At 44.2% G+C, this 15265-nt stretch overlaps 2 protein-coding genes across 2 annotated transcripts; one reads left to right on the top strand and one right to left on the bottom strand.

Annotated features, from left to right (window-relative positions):
- Nucleotides 1–3561: 3561 nt before the first annotated feature.
- On the bottom strand, nucleotides 3562–6087 carry tmem203 (transmembrane protein 203). Its single transcript, XM_061263560.1, has 2 exons — nucleotides 5884–6087; nucleotides 3562–5296 (listed from the first exon to the last, which is right to left on the bottom strand). The coding sequence occupies exon 2, from the start codon at nucleotides 4976–4978 to the stop codon at nucleotides 4565–4567; it is 414 nt and encodes a 137-aa protein (XP_061119544.1). The 5' UTR covers nucleotides 4979–5296; nucleotides 5884–6087; the 3' UTR covers nucleotides 3562–4564.
- On the top strand, nucleotides 6015–14108 carry alad (aminolevulinate dehydratase). Its single transcript, XM_061263559.1, has 12 exons — nucleotides 6015–6163; nucleotides 7910–8033; nucleotides 9200–9250; nucleotides 9913–10009; nucleotides 10512–10647; nucleotides 10893–10976; nucleotides 11311–11399; nucleotides 11660–11715; nucleotides 11968–12055; nucleotides 12160–12246; nucleotides 12562–12691; nucleotides 13365–14108. Exons 2-12 carry the CDS (start codon nucleotides 7918–7920, stop codon nucleotides 13421–13423), a joined length of 993 nt encoding a protein of 330 aa, XP_061119543.1. The 5' UTR covers nucleotides 6015–6163; nucleotides 7910–7917; the 3' UTR covers nucleotides 13424–14108.
- The last annotated feature ends 1157 nt before the right edge of the window (nucleotides 14109–15265 follow it).

Raw genomic sequence — 15265 nt, 5'->3', positions numbered from 1 at the left:
GCTAACCCTCGTGTAACAAGTTTGATGAAATGAACAGATCTGGTTAACAATTAAGCTATGTGGGTAGAGATACTTAAGTAATTCAGCCAATTATGCAAGGACTGAATAGTATTTCTGCTTTTATTGAATCGGATGAATTCGAGGGACGGGGATAGTCCGGGCTGATGCAAAAAAGTAAAACAAATTATTTATCAGCACTTTCAAACGTTTATTTTTAGGCTAGAAGTTGTCAAATTAAAATGAAAATATTTGGCATAAGAACCCGGTTAAGACCAGTACGCGTATTGAAGTCAAGACCTGGAAAGATCCGGCTATATGTTCTGATTGACCACGAGATAGCAGCCTGTGAAATGCTCTCATGTATTTAAAACTGCCCTTTAATCAAAAAGGATGAAAACACTCGCGCAACAATATCTTCCACCCACGGCCCTGGTATGATTCATAGTGAACAAAAGGTTTATTCTGGCGAATGATCATAATCTCGTTCCCCGCGACCAACTCCCTCGTGAAGTCCCCTATTTATTATTATCACCACCCATTCATCGGTCGGCAAGGAAACAAAAATAAGGTTCCTCGCTTCGGGAACATCGTGGTTAAGAGCGACGCCTTGTGGTTAATTTGTAGAACGCTGGAAGTCTGCCTACTTTGAAGCACCAACTGGGGTCCATGTGAACGATCTCATATGAGAATATTACTTCGGATATGCTTATTATGAAATTGATACTTCCCCCTCCCAAGATTTGTTTTAATAGCAAATATTGCACAAACACATTTGCTTATACATTTAATTAAATCCGCGAGTGAACTTTTTAACATCAGAGACGGCATCATACAAACGTACAAAAAGAGAAAGTCATTTCCTCAGGTTTCCAAATCCCAACAAGCCCCCCCAAAATCCCGAACTGATTTTTTATAATAATTAAATAACGAATTCTACTTGAGATAATTCTTCACCTTTGGTTCTCACATTTGTAATGCATTCTCCATTCTGAAAAACAATGGTTCGTTTGATTCTCAAAGATCATGATTAATGTCAAGTTAAATGTTGAAGACACTCATATTCGGCGCGACCTACACTGTCGGAAGTAAGCGCATTAAAATGCAAGTATACTAGACCTGGCCAACAACATCCCCAGACCAGCGCGTATATTATTCAATATCACAAAAGCACTACTGCAAGCTATGCTAACCATAATATGAATTCCGATTACACGGCTATACATTAAATCTATTACAAGCCATCATTAGAGAAACATAGAAACAATAGAAACTATAACTGAAAACCATAAAATGGCATAACATGAATGGATACAGTGCTATGGGGTAGAGATGAGTGTCAAAGAAAGATGCAGTCTGAAGAGATGGATTGTCAGTCCACATCTGAGATGAGCCAAGGTGATTCTCCTGTTCTTCATCCATTCCAGCACTGGGGGGCTGGGACAAGCAGGGAGGAAGGGCAGAGTCGGGCAGTCACCTCAGGGCTTGGTGAGTGGAAGGATGAGGCCAGAGTGGACACATTCACCACAGAGCTGTTCTATTCACTGTAGACCATTTCTTTTGTTTTAAGATGGAGTGCAAGAGGTAAAGCTGAGTAGCGTCAGAATAGAAATGGACTGAGAAACTATGAGAGGAGATAAATGCAGTCATTACCTCTACTGTACCAGTCACTGCAAACAAGCTGCAGCACATTTTGGTGGGTAACTTTGTGAATGAAATCTGATCAAATGCTACCGCCAATAAAATTGGCTGATGGGAAAGAAATAAAGTGGGAAATCTTCATTTACCTTCATTTTTTTTGACAATTAATTTCATAGAGTGGTTACTACGTGGAATAGCTTGCCAGGACATGTAGTGGAGGCACTGGGGTTTTCAAGACCAGGCTTGATACTGGGCCAGATAAAATTGAGCTTTTAGGCAAACTAAGCAGTCGGCACACTTTTGGTAGGAAAAGATGAGCATTGCTGGGCTGAATGGTCTGGAACACTAGAAATACAGTCCCTTCCAAAGGTTTTGGAACGGCAAGGTCAATTCCTTTGTTTTTGCTATACAATGAAGACAATTGAGTTTGAGGTCAAAAGATGACAAGATACATGAGATGACAGATCCAAATTTTCGCTTTTATTTCCTGGTATTTTTATATAGATTTATTAAACATCTTAGAACATCTCACCTTTTGTATTAGACCACCAAATTTTTAGGTGAGCAAAACTATTGGAACATGTGACTGACAGGTGTTTCTTGTTGCCCAGATGTGTCCTGTTAGATTTATTGGTTAAATAATAAATAGTTCTGAATGTTTACTCTTGGTTTCAGTCTTGCGTTTTGCCTGTGAATACTGCATTCAAGATGTCTTTGGGAGAAAAGCAAACCATTTTGAAGCTTAGAAAATAGGGGAAATCCATTGAGGATACCTTGTTGAGCAACTTGGAATATCCTGAAAAAGAAAGAAACCACTAGTGTACTAGCAACACACAACGAACAGGTTGACCAAGGAAAACAACAGCAGTTGAATACAGAAACATTGTTACAGTTGCAAAGAAAAATCCCAAAACATCAGTCAGTGACATCACAAACAATGTCCACTGGGCAGGGGTGAAGGTATCTCAATTAACCTTTTGAAGAAGACTACACCCCAAGATGCAAACCGCTCATCTGTAGTAAAGCGAGATTACAATTTGCAAAGACGTACAGAGATGAACCACAAAAGTTCTGGAACAAAGTTTTAAGGACTGATGAGACCAAGACTAACCTCTACCAAAGCGATGGAAAGGCCAAAGTGTAGAGAAAGAAGGGATCTGCTCATGATCCAAAACAAACTAGCTCAACTGTGAAGCACAGTGGAGGAAGTGTCATGGCTTGGGCTTGCATGGCTGCTTCTGGAGTGGGCTCACTAATCTTAATTAATGATGTAACTCATGATGGAAGCAGCTGGATGAATTCAGAAGTCTACAAAAACATTCTGCCTGCCAACTTACAGAGAAATGCGCCCAAACTAATTGGGAGGAACGTCATCATGCAGCAAGACAATGACCCAAAACACACTGCCACACAACAAAGACTTTCTCATAAGACTTCATTAGGGGAAAGAATCGGAAGGTTTTAGACTGGCAAGTCAATCAACAGACCTTAACCCAAGTGAGCATGCATTTAACCTCCTGAAGAAGAGATTGAAGGGTAAAAACTCCCAAAACAAACAACAACTGAAAGAGGCTGCAGTAAAAGTTTGAAAAGCATTAGAAAATAAGAATGCAACAGTTTGGTGATATGAATGGTTCGCAAGCTTGATGCATGTTTACTTTCATTTACTTAAATATTGTCTGTTCCAATACTTCTGCTCACCAAAGAATTGGGTGGTCTGATACCAAAGCCGCAATGTTCTAAATAGTTTAACACATCTAGGTGTAAATACCAGGAAATAAAAGCTGAAATTCTGAACTTGTCTCATGTTCATCTTTTTATCTCAACCCCAAATGTATTCAGTGTTGCAAAAACAAAGGAATTGGCCTTGCCTGCCAGGCCTGTGTCCTTGGATCTTAAATTCTTAAATATATCAGACCATGATGCTTTGAATGTTGGTTTATTAACAATGTAGTCATCAGACAATAGGTAAAACAGTGTAGGCAGACAGAAAGCAGGTACTTCCTATGGACTACCCATCTCACACACACCAGTGCACAATCACAACCAAGCATAACAGGGTAGTGCAAATGAAAACATTCACCGTGTTTCTGATCAGAGTTTCACATCCATTCCACATCATCATCTGTACAATTCTCAGAAATCATGTATACTGTATATATGTACAAGCCTTGTTGGGCGGGGGAAATGGAAACACAGCGTCAATGTGGCAGGAGCACGTTCGATTTAGCCAGGGCTGCATGCTGCTTCACAAACACCACAAACCGTGTTTAATACAGAAAAGGAACATTACAGTCGGTACAGCCAGATATTCTTTGCTTACAGTACTTGTGAAGGGAATGCTTTTTGTTTACATGAAGAGCAATGGACTAAACACAGTCCGGCACAAGTTTACAACAAAATGTCCGACACTGTAGGAGGAGGAGGGCCATGAATGACAGGCTGGCGGGAGAGGGAGAGTCATGTTACTTTTTACAGCCAACTCCATATAAACAGGATGGATACAACCAACTCCATATAAACAGGTTGGACATATCCAACTCCATTTAAACAGGATGGACATATCCAACTCCATTTAAACAGGATGGACATATCCAACTCCATATAAACAGGATGGATATATCTAGCTCCATATAAACAGGATGGATATATCTAGCTCCATATAAACAGGATGGATATATCTAGCTCCATATAAACAGGATGGATATATCCTACGCCATATAAACGGGACCAGCAGCTGGAGGAGTGTTGGCCAGAGTGTCCAGTCGCCGGTGTGCAGAGTCCACTGTGCAGTCAGTTACCCGCTGCATTGTTCAGGGCCCCGGCTGAGAGAGCGGGGGCCGACAGTTCGGTGGCTGACAGTCAGTCCATCGCTGTTAGCGTGCACGGGCCCGCTCCCCGCAGCGCAGAGAGGCCGGCGGGGCGCTCAGTTGACGCGGCAGGCGCGGATCATGAGCAGCTGCAGGAGGATGAAGAGGGGCGACACGATGAGGCCGAACCACAGGTCGCGGGCCTGCTCCTGCTCCGCCAGCTTCTGGCACAGCAGCACCTCGCACACCAGCTTCAGGCTGAGCACCGTCAGCACCCAGAGCAGCCGCAGCACCGCCAGCCGGCGCTCGCCCTCCTGGTACAGCCGGATCGACACGATGGCCGTGAAGTAGGTGCTGAGGCCGTCGGCGGCGAAGAGCGGCACGAACACCAGCCACCAGCTCATGCCCAGCAGCAGGTCGGAGCGCAGCGCCACCAGCACGCTGAAGACCAGCAGCGCCGCCAGGTGGAGGAACAGCTCGAAGGTGGCGAAGCCCAGCCACTGGACCAACTCCCGCAGGGAGAAGAGCATGGCTGAGACGGGTCACGCTTCAGGGGCGAGGGGTGCGGGTCTGCGGGATCCCAGGGGGGCAGCCGTTTCCGGGGGAGGAGGAGGAGGAGAGCCCCACAGGACCGCTGCAGCTGACTTTCTGGACTTCCGGGCTTCCTGTTGGGGGGCCCGGCCCAGGTCCAGCAGCACCGCTCAGACAGCCTCTACACGGCACAATGCTGCCATGGAGGGGACAGAGTGAGGAAGCGCCCACTCTCCTTGTGCAGGAACAACGCAGGTTTTGAGTGAACAATCTGGGAGTCTTTCACGGGACCGGGGCAGGAGAGAGGTGACGACAACCTGCAGGTATAGAGAGACAGGGAGGAGAGGGGGCACGATGAGCACTTCGTGAGGAGCACGCAGAAATTGAGCAGGATGGAGGTGCATCATAGGCGGTTCATCTGCTGCACATAACTAACTAACGAATACTACGCAGTGACCCTCTCCTTACGGAGAATATCCCCAAATCAACGGTGCAATAAGAAGTGCATTTTAAGACAAGAGCATTCTAATAATTGTCTAGAAAAAACGAGAAAATAAATCGGATGTGGACTGATAACGGTCTTGTTATGGTTGTCATGATACCTAATGTCAGCAAGCTAGATAGCTAACACATTATGTAACGTTGGTTATCATGGTTGCCAATGCACGTACGAAAATAATACTGCACGACCAGTTATATGACCAACTCTGGATGAAGACATACGATAGTCTGGCTAGCTGGCGTGAAGCCCCTCTTTGTCTCTTCAGTCTAGATGTTGTAAATGAGTAGCGTACACACATCACATTAAAGCTGTCCATCTGATTCTTTAGCTAACTACAATTTAGCTAGGCTACCTAAATCCACCTCGTCACCATTCAATAGAAAAGCGAATTCCGACAATTACCTCAAAGCTGCATTCCCAATCTGTTCATTCTGTGAAATACAGAAAAATACAGGAGTGCATATAGAGACAGAGACATTAACAGCAAGCCACTTACAACCCCCTGCTCACTGTTTTGGCTAAGCTAAGCTACATCATTGCCTTCCGCCTTTGCGTACCAACTAGTATCGCGAGAACTGGAGCTATTCACGAGGAGATCTCGCAACTTGTCTATGGTGGCCGAGCAGCCTGACCAAGTCAAGTCCATTCCTTCGCCAGAAAGCTCGGACAAGTGAACCCAAAGGTAAGACCTCGAGTTATCGACCCATGACATGATCGATTATATCAATACATAATTTTTGCATGTATTTTCATGTTTGCTAACTGTTGTTGAGGGAACACTGGAACCAGCTGCGCCGTTGCAGACGCGGGGACAGAGATATTACAAGCCACGATAGGGAACAGAGGTGACACTTGAAAAAAGTTGTCCGGTGAAGAAAGTGTGTGCATTAATTGATGAATCCGATTCTTAACTGTTTTATCAACCTAACTGCGTACCGTCATAGACGTTTTTCAAACAATTCATATCGCTAGCTAAGCGTTTCCTAACCTAATGCATGTAACATACTATACATATACATAAACTATACGTCTTATTGGATAACTCTTGCGCACCACTCGATTCAAATGGTGTGCTAAGTTAAGCTATAAAACTAGCTGGAAGTCGCAATAGAAACCGCAGCGCTGCCCGCTGGATTCTGCATCAGCTATGTTTGCCTGCAGTGAGTTATGATGATGCCTGCAAGCTCAAATTGGCTCGATTCATTTCCACTTTACTGTTTCATTCATTGAGATCGAAATTTGTATATTGGGTATTATTGGCGACGGGTTTTTGTTTGATGCTAACCAGCTTCAAAATGAAAATGATAAAAAGAAACCAGCGCTATTTGTGCATGTGCAATGTTTGCTTACTGTACTGCAGCGCTGTACATATTGCTGAGCATATTGCTTTTATGTCAAGTCACGAACAAAATACTACTGTTTTATGAATGTGTAAATTAATCAGCAAGAACATGGGCCTATGGACTGGTTGCTTATTCAGTTGTCGTAAGTACTGGCAGTGCAATTCCAAGTTGGAGTTTTGGAAAGTGAAGTGAAAACGTATGGAACCGTGAAGCAGGAATTCGGTTCCTCAAACTGTGCCGGAGTTCTTGCATTCCTTTCGGTAGATGGGCGTAAAACCGCTCGGCCCGTCACAGCCGTGTTTGGATTACACACCCGGGGCAAGGGCATGTTTCTGTCTGAAAAGGGTCAGACCACCGCCATTGTCACAATCAATCTGTGCTGTCTTGTCAAGCAATGCCGGTGCATCCAGATTTCGATGTAAAAATAAGGGCGAACCCGTGCAAACCGATCATTGTCACACAATCACGGTCCGGTTTGCCGCATTGAGCCATTTTAAATGGGACCTAGGTATGTGATTCAAAGGGTCCACTGTGCTGTAGACTTAAATCGGTTTCAAATTTTCTTGAGAAGCAATGGGGTGCAAATATATTTTACGTTTGCGCGGCAGGCATGCTTTGATAATAATAACGTCAATTGCTCAAGGCTGAGAGCACTGTGCACTCGAACAATAGAAATTCTGTCTCTTCTGATCTTGCTCCCATGAATGGCCTCGGAAAAACAGTTTGGGATGGAGGAGAATCCTGGCGCGAGCATATCTCTCACGCATTTAAACCAGCGGTTGCCAAGTAGAGGTGGCAGGTGCACATTCCACCAGCAACAGTTTAAAAAAGCTATGACCAGCTTGAAATTACCAGCTACCAGCTGTTTCAAACCATTTTGAGAGGAAAGCTGGTCTGAACTGGGCAACCAGCTACCAGCTGTCTCAGAAGCTAGCATGAGCTATTTCTTTTTCAACTGGGATGCCACTGGCGGGTATTGCTCTCAGGAGCATTGGTTACCATAGCTGTTTTGCTTTGTGAATTCTCCATAAATGAGTGTGGAAGTGGGGCTGTTTTTCACGCTGTGTCCTGTCCCTGCCCTGCAGTGGCAGTGATGCAGTCTGCGGAGTCTCTCCTACACAGTGGCTACTTCCACCCCACGCTCAGATACTGGCAAACCTGCGCTGCCGACCTGCGCCCCGAAAACCTCATCTACCCCATCTTCATCACGTAATGCCGCCTGTCTGCCATTCACATGGGTCCTCCATGTAGGACTGAAAAGTGTGCGTGCCTGTGTGTGTGCGCGCACTGCCCTGCTGAGTAGAGGATGTGTGTGTCTGTGTGTGTGGATGTGTGCTGTTCTGCTGGATAGAGGAAGTGTGTGCATGCTTGTGCACATGTGTGTGTGCTGTGGCTGCCCTGCTGGGTAGAATAAGTGTGTGTGTGTGTGTGTGTGTGTGTGTGTGTGTAGAAGTGTCAGTGTTTTGCTGTGTGTGTGGATGAGTCAGTGCTGCACTTCTGAAGATAGGAGACTTGCATGGTCTGATGTTTGAGAGATGTGCCTGGTCCACTACCAGCTCTATACACTATGTATATCTGTATTTACTGTCAGATTTAGATTTGAAATTAGGTCATAGCCAATTAGGTTTCGAATAATAAAAATGATATCGTAACTGGTTAATAATCTGCAGAACATGAAATTCCCAACATTTCTGTTCATGCAGAGCATTTTTATATATTGTAAATAAAAAAACATGTAGAACTTGCTTAGTGGATACTATTTTTTTGGCAAACAATCTCTAAATGGACCATATAAATACAGGCTGGATACATACAGGGAGGGAACTGAAACAGCACTGCTTGTTTTTTCCTCGCAGTGCAGCCTATTTTGTTCAATGTTGTTCTTACAGAATGAAAATGTTATGGTCAATATAAAATAAAGGTTTGTAATGATATGTTATATAACAATAGTATACTCTGTCAATTTAGTTTTTAGTAAATAAGGATCTATCAACCCTGCTTTCAATGTTGGCCGTATCCATCAACAACTTCTGTAAAATCCTACAGCAACATTATTTTCCATTGGCCTTGTCCCCTTCTTGGACCCCCTTGTGGACATAACACATAACAGGAAGTTTTACACAAATGCAATAATTATACAAATGTTGCAATAAATATTCAAATCAAATCAAATCTCTATTATTTATCCCTATTATTTATTGGAACACAATATTTAAATGATTGAAATGTAAATGTTTTTGGTCCAGATGACAGTCCTGGTGTACAGAAATAGACCTGTTTGTTTGTTTGTAGATAGGTGTGTGACCGTTTCCGGGGCATTGTTTAGGAACTTCGGGTGACTCTGTGCTATTGTGCTGTTTTTCCTGTCTCTACAGTGACAGTCCGGATGCAGTCGAACCCATCGGCAGTCTGCCTGGACAGGCCAGGTGTGGATGCTGCTCCCCCCTGTGTGACCCATTATCAGGGGTGGGGGGCTTTGTGGGGTGCGCTGGAGAGAGTAGATTAATGTGATTACACAGGCTGGGTGGAACCAGAGCCAGTCCTGGGCTAAGATAAGGAGAGAATTCGTTAGGTCTTTGTCCCCTAGAGTTCTCTCCCCCTCCCTCCCCCTTCCCTTTCCCCTCTGTCAGATATACCATATACCATTTAAGCTTTCCATCCTGTAGTCAGAGAGAAAAGGTCAGGGTTGTGGCTTGTAAAGGAGCCTACCGCACTGGTGTTTTGCCCCTGTTTGAACCCAACATGGGTCTGGTGAATGATGTGACATGACTATTAAGATGGGAAGTACAGGCAAATTGTCAAGGTGCTTTACTCAACTGGCAACATTTGTTCATGGTAAATGGTTGGAGGATTTTCCCCCAGAAATTCAAATCTTAAGCCTGTCCATGTTTATTCAGAGATTGGTGGATTCAAAGTGTCTTTCTTTGGTTGCTTTACCTGACATGATATCTGATGATTTTTTTAAATAATTAAAATTCCTTACATTTTTCGAGCTGTTTGTGTAAATTTAAGTAGTTCCTTTGGTAGAAGATTCAGCTAACCCCAAACACCGAATGTTTTGTCTGTCTCTTGCTCTCCCAATGCTTAGATATGGGGTGAATAAACTGGAGGAAATGCTGCGCCCCCTTGTGGAAAAAGGTCTGAAGTGCGTTCTGATTTTTGGCGTCCCAGCTAAAATTGCAAAGGTGAGTTGCAAAACCTCGTCATTCATTTTATATTTAATTTAAGTCTTTTGGTGCGGATGTACAAGGTGCCCTCCATAATGTTTGGGACATAGATCCAGTATGTCCTGATTTGCCTCTGATTTGCCACAATTTTGTGGTTAAAGTGCACATTGTCAGATTTTATTAAAAGGTATTTTTATCATTTCTTTCTAGCTGGGGGACTATGTATAAACACTGCTGTCATTTCATGGTGGAACCAAAATGTATAAAATGTCTAAAAAATTTTACAACCTGACAATGTGCGCTTTAACCACATGTTATTTTTTTTATTACAAATCTCAAATTGTGGAGTACAGAAGCAAATAAATAAATGGTTGGTCTTTGTCCTAAACATTATCGTGGGCACTGTAAATATGTGTGATACAGAAGGACTTTAGTCTTGGCTAAAAATGTTCTGAAGTTGTTCAGAGATCCAAGACTAGGCCTCATCCCCCAGCCACGGTGACTCTTGCTTCCCCCTCAGGATGAGCGGGGCTCGGGCGCTGACTCGGACGACACCCCTGCAGTGCTGGCCGTGAAGAAGCTGAGATCCGCCTTCCCTGACTTGCTGTTGGCCTGTGACGTATGCCTGTGTCCCTACACCTCACACGGACACTGTGGTTAGTGCCTGTGCTCCACACCTGACAGCAGAAACCGTCCTTCAGACTCAGAACCTGTGCTAACTGTGCTGTGTTGGGTTTGGGGTAGCAGTACCTTTCACATCACGGGTACTGTTCGATGGGTTTGGGGTAGCATTGCCCTCTACATCACAGATTCTATGTGTTGGGATTGGGGTAGCAGTACCTGTTACGTGGCAGGTACTGTGTCTTGGGTTTGGGTGAGGGAATGTCTCCTGTCATTTCAGGAATACTGAGCGATGGTGGAACGCTGGACAACGCGGCGAGCTGTATGCGTCTGGCTGAGGTCGCGCTGGCGTACGCTCAAGCAGGCAAGGCCCTCTATACGCATCTACTATAATATAGATACCCTGTGCTCAGCATCTTTCTTTGTACAAGGTGATTGTTTTGGCAAGAAATTTGTAACAACGTAACAATATTAGTGGCGTTTGTGTGCGCGTGCACGCATGAGTGTGTGTGTGCGTGCACGCATGAGTGTGCGCACGTGTGTTTGTGCGCATGTGTGTCTGTGTGGTTGTGTGTGTGTGTGTGTGCGTGTGTGTGTGTGCGTGCGCGCACGTGTGTGTGTGTGCGTGTGCACATGTGTATGTGTGTGTGTGTGTGTGTGTGTGTATGTATGACCTGCATTGTTTTGTGTCTCTGCAGGCTGCCACATCATTGCCCCGTCGGATATGATGGACGGGCGGATCGGGGCCATTAAGCAGGCCCTGCTGTCCAACGGGATGGGGAACAAGGTCTGTGCCCTGCAGGGATGCGACAGAGCCTCTCCCTTTGCTGGAAGGGAAACCACCTCATCCTCTCATCTCCCATCGTTAATATACTTTCATACCAAAGTGTGGTTCACTCCCAGTCTGAAATAATGAAATTACATAAACCCTGACACGGCCCTTACTAATTAATCGCAGAACCATGGTTCATAAGAGAGTTTTAGTTTGTTGGCAAAAAGTATTTTTATAATTACTGTAATTACTACCCCTTTCTGTTTCCTTCTCAGGTGTCTGTGTTAAGCTACAGTGCCAAGTTCGCCTCCTGTTACTACGGTCCCTTCAGGTGAACAGGAACGCCTCACTCTCTCCCTGTTTGAACTTTGACTCATGTTGAGTAACTGAGTATATGGTTATGGCCCTCAATGGCCTATTATGAAGTACATCACATATCATTAAGAGCTGTCTGCCTTTCCTGCTTGTCTGGTTGAAAGGTTCAGAAAGACAAAGTCTGCATATAAGTGCTAGTTGATACACGTGATTCAGTGTTTTTCTGTGTGGATGGTGTGTCATGGCTGAGTATTTTATGCGTCTGAAGGGATGCAGCCCAGTCCAAGCCAGCGTTTGGGGACCGTCGATGCTACCAGCTACCACCTGGAGCTAGGGGACTGGCACTGAGAGCAGTGGTGAGTGTGTGCGTGTGAGGGGTGTGAGGTGTGTGTGTTTGTGTACTGCATGTGTGTGAGATATGTGTGTGACGTGTGTAAAATGCGGATGCCATGTGTTTCAGGAGAGGGACGTGAAGGAAGGGGCTGACATGCTGATGGTGAAGCCAGGACTGCCTTACCTGGACATGGTGAGGGAGGTCAAAAACAAGGTAAGTGTGTAAAACTCACCTCGGTACTACACTAACTCTGGGTATGCGTGTGAAGATTTACCCTCACCTTCGCTCCTACACTAGGGGGCTTTCCATCCCACCATTTTGAATTTGTGCATAAGAATTGCAATGGGAAGCCTGAAATAAAAGAAAAATACAATAAAAGAAAAAAAACCGAATATGTGAAAAAGGCTGTTGTTTTTCAAATAGATGATAGATCTCTGGCTGGTTCAAGTTCAAGTCAAGCACTACTGCCATTTAACTGTTCTGAAAAAGGTGATATAAAATAACAAAAATGGTAACCCCCCCCCCCAGCACCCCAGCCACCCCCTGGCTGTGTACAACGTCTCGGGCGAGTTCGCCATGCTGTGGCACGGGGCGCAGGCTGGGGCCTTCGAGCTCCGCACCGCCGTCCTGGAGTCCATGACCGCCTTCCGCCGCGCCGGTGAGATAGGGGTGTGTGTGGTAGGAAGGGAGTGTATGTGATGTATGTGTGGTGCGTGTGTGGTAGGAGGGGAGTGTGTGTGATGTATGTGTGGTGTGTGTGTGGTAGGAGGGGAGTGTGTGTGATGTATGTGTGGTGTGTGTGTGGTAGGAGGGGAGTATGTGTGATGTATGTGTGGTGTGTGTGTGGTAGGAGGGGAGTGTGTGTGATGTATGTGTGGTGTGTGTCTGTGTCTGTGGTCGGAGGGGGGTGCATAAGGAGAGCGGTCTCTCTGCTCACCCTTTCAAAAACACAGAAAAAACTGCCGTCATACACAAGATGGCATTCATGTGTATTTTAATCTTGAAAATGGGAGGGAAAACTGTAAGGGGCCAGCATAAATTTAAATGTGTGCAAGGGATCCAAAGACTTCTCTTTTTTCACATTTTTACCCAACATTTGTATCCAGAACCCATTCCATACATTTAGAATATATACAGCTGAATGCAATTTAGGCTCTGTACCTGGCTGAATAGTACAGTAGGGGGCAGGGCATGACTGTCTGCTCACCCATTCAATAGCAAACATGGAAATAACTGCCTGTCACACACAATATGGCGCAAGAGGGCTGAGTGATTAGTGGGTAAAATGTACCTGTAAATCCAGTTTAAAAGCTGACTGTCCTGTCTTCCAGGTGCTGACATCATCATCACCTACTACACACCTCAGCTCCTCAGCTGGCTGAAGGAGTAGATGGACGGATGGACAGATGGACGGACGGACACACAGCCTGTACCAGTCACACAAGCTTTGCCTGGGGGGTGGGGGATTAAAATGTCAATCGGATTATCAGTATGGCTGGACAATCAAACAAGATGTAACCCGTAAACCATAGAAATAAGACCTCTTCTTTCCTGTTGGTTGGATTCTGGGTAAAAAAAATTACTTTAATTGGCATTTGTGACTACCAAAGCAAGTACTGTTCACTGCGTCATACTAAATGAAACAGTTTGGTCAAAATCTGTATCGCTCCACTTTCTGTGGATGGCAAGGTGGGAGAGAGAACATTTCTTAATGGTAATCTATACCTGTGGAATAGTCTGCTGTGGACTGTCTGACTTGTTTATAGGGCATTTCTGTTAGCAAAACTGGCACTGTGGCAAAGGGGGAAATAGCTACCTGGTTCTAGGATTTCCTCCTCTGTCCAGGAAACTGACACACTGGCACTGACACATGTTTGAAGGTGCTTGATAAAGCACAGGTGAATTAGCTGGTAAAGCACTTCTGTAGAGTCCAAACTGTGAGTTCTTTCTTAGGAAGATGCGCTTGTAAGAACTACAAAATATCTTTGTTTTAAAAAAAACATTTTTATTTTTATTTTTATGAAAATAAAATCATGGTTCAGTGAGAAGGAAATAAATCCACAATTGAAAGTAAAGTTTTTCTTTATTCCGTAATTCATGAACATAAGTTAGAACATGCTTTGGTTCAACAAAGTTTAATGTGTGCTTTTGGAATAACTGCATTTAGGTTAAACCATGTTCATCCACAGAATTTATGACACTGGAGAGGTGCTAACCTGGTGTTTAAAGAACCACAGAGTTTGTTTTTATTACTCAGCACTTAATCAGTTATAACAGTCATTTACATAACTTTGCAACCACTTTGCAGACAGCTGTAGTCAAGGGTGACATACAGAAGTGGAGAACATTAGTGTAATGCTCAGGAATACAAAAAAAAGTGATATCACTAAGAAGGCACATATGCCTATTAATTATCAATCATTTTAATGTTAACATACCAAACAGCAATTTGTTTAGGGTATTTTCCAGTATTCAGATTGAAATAAAAACTAAACCCTATGACTTCCAGGACCATGGTTGGTCGTCTCTGACTTGATCAATCTGTCAAGGATGGAAACAGAGCATTTCCGCAGCTGTACATTATGATAAAATAATGACAAAATAAAGTAAATAGAAAAAGTACGGAAATGGGAAAGATGAAAGCTACCACCCAAACCAGATCTCTGTACCATGAAGTTGGTCAGATTGGTCTACCTCCTATTTTAGGGATTTATAGACCAGTCGTCATTAATATGGTGCAGAGACACGGTGCCTCCTGCCAGCAACTTTTGGAATTACAGCTTAGATCCCGGAATTAGAAACTTCTTGTGGGGATGCAGGAGTGTTCTGAATGGTGCCCTCAGATTTATCCGTCGGCCAGTCATATTGCCTAGAGTTGGCTGGAGGAAGCGGGTTGGCTGGAATCCCCTGAGAGACAGCTCGCACTTCCCAGCCTGTGGAGGAAAGAGGGTGAGGAGGCTTTAGGCTGATTGTTGTTTAACCTCCAAACCTTTTCTTTTATTCTTTATTTAAGCTGGAGTTCCCATGAGATAAAACAAGAGACCTGCTCAAGATGGCAGCCATAAAATTGAATATTAAAGTTCAGTTACCCTGTGTTCAATCTATCTTGCCTGGTGCAATTGAGCCAACCAAGAGCTCCAGAAGGCGAGGTTTGCACTTTTCTGAGTATTTCATAGGTTCCAACAATAATAATTTGTTATTTAACCAATGCTTTTATCCAAATTGACTTACA

Source organism: Conger conger, chromosome 12, assembly GCF_963514075.1.
Source record: "Conger conger chromosome 12, fConCon1.1, whole genome shotgun sequence".
Taxonomy (NCBI): domain Eukaryota; kingdom Metazoa; phylum Chordata; class Actinopteri; order Anguilliformes; family Congridae; genus Conger; species Conger conger.
This window is presented reverse-complemented; position numbering and strand designations above follow the sequence as displayed.

Excerpts from the sequence above, each read along its gene's own strand:
- alad (XM_061263559.1), top strand. The coding sequence starts at position 7,918 with ATGCAGTCTGCGGAGTCTCTCCTACACAGTGGCTACTTCCACCCCACG. Across the intron at positions 12,247-12,561 it reads TGAGGGAGGTCAAAAACAAG|CACCCCAGCCACCCCCTGGC; the intron begins GTAAGTGTGTAA and ends CCCCCCCCCCAG. Across the intron at positions 12,692-13,364 it reads GACCGCCTTCCGCCGCGCCG|GTGCTGACATCATCATCACC; the intron begins GTGAGATAGGGG and ends CCTGTCTTCCAG.
- tmem203 (XM_061263560.1), bottom strand. The coding sequence starts at position 4,978 with ATGCTCTTCTCCCTGCGGGAGTTGGTCCAGTGGCTGGGCTTCGCCACC.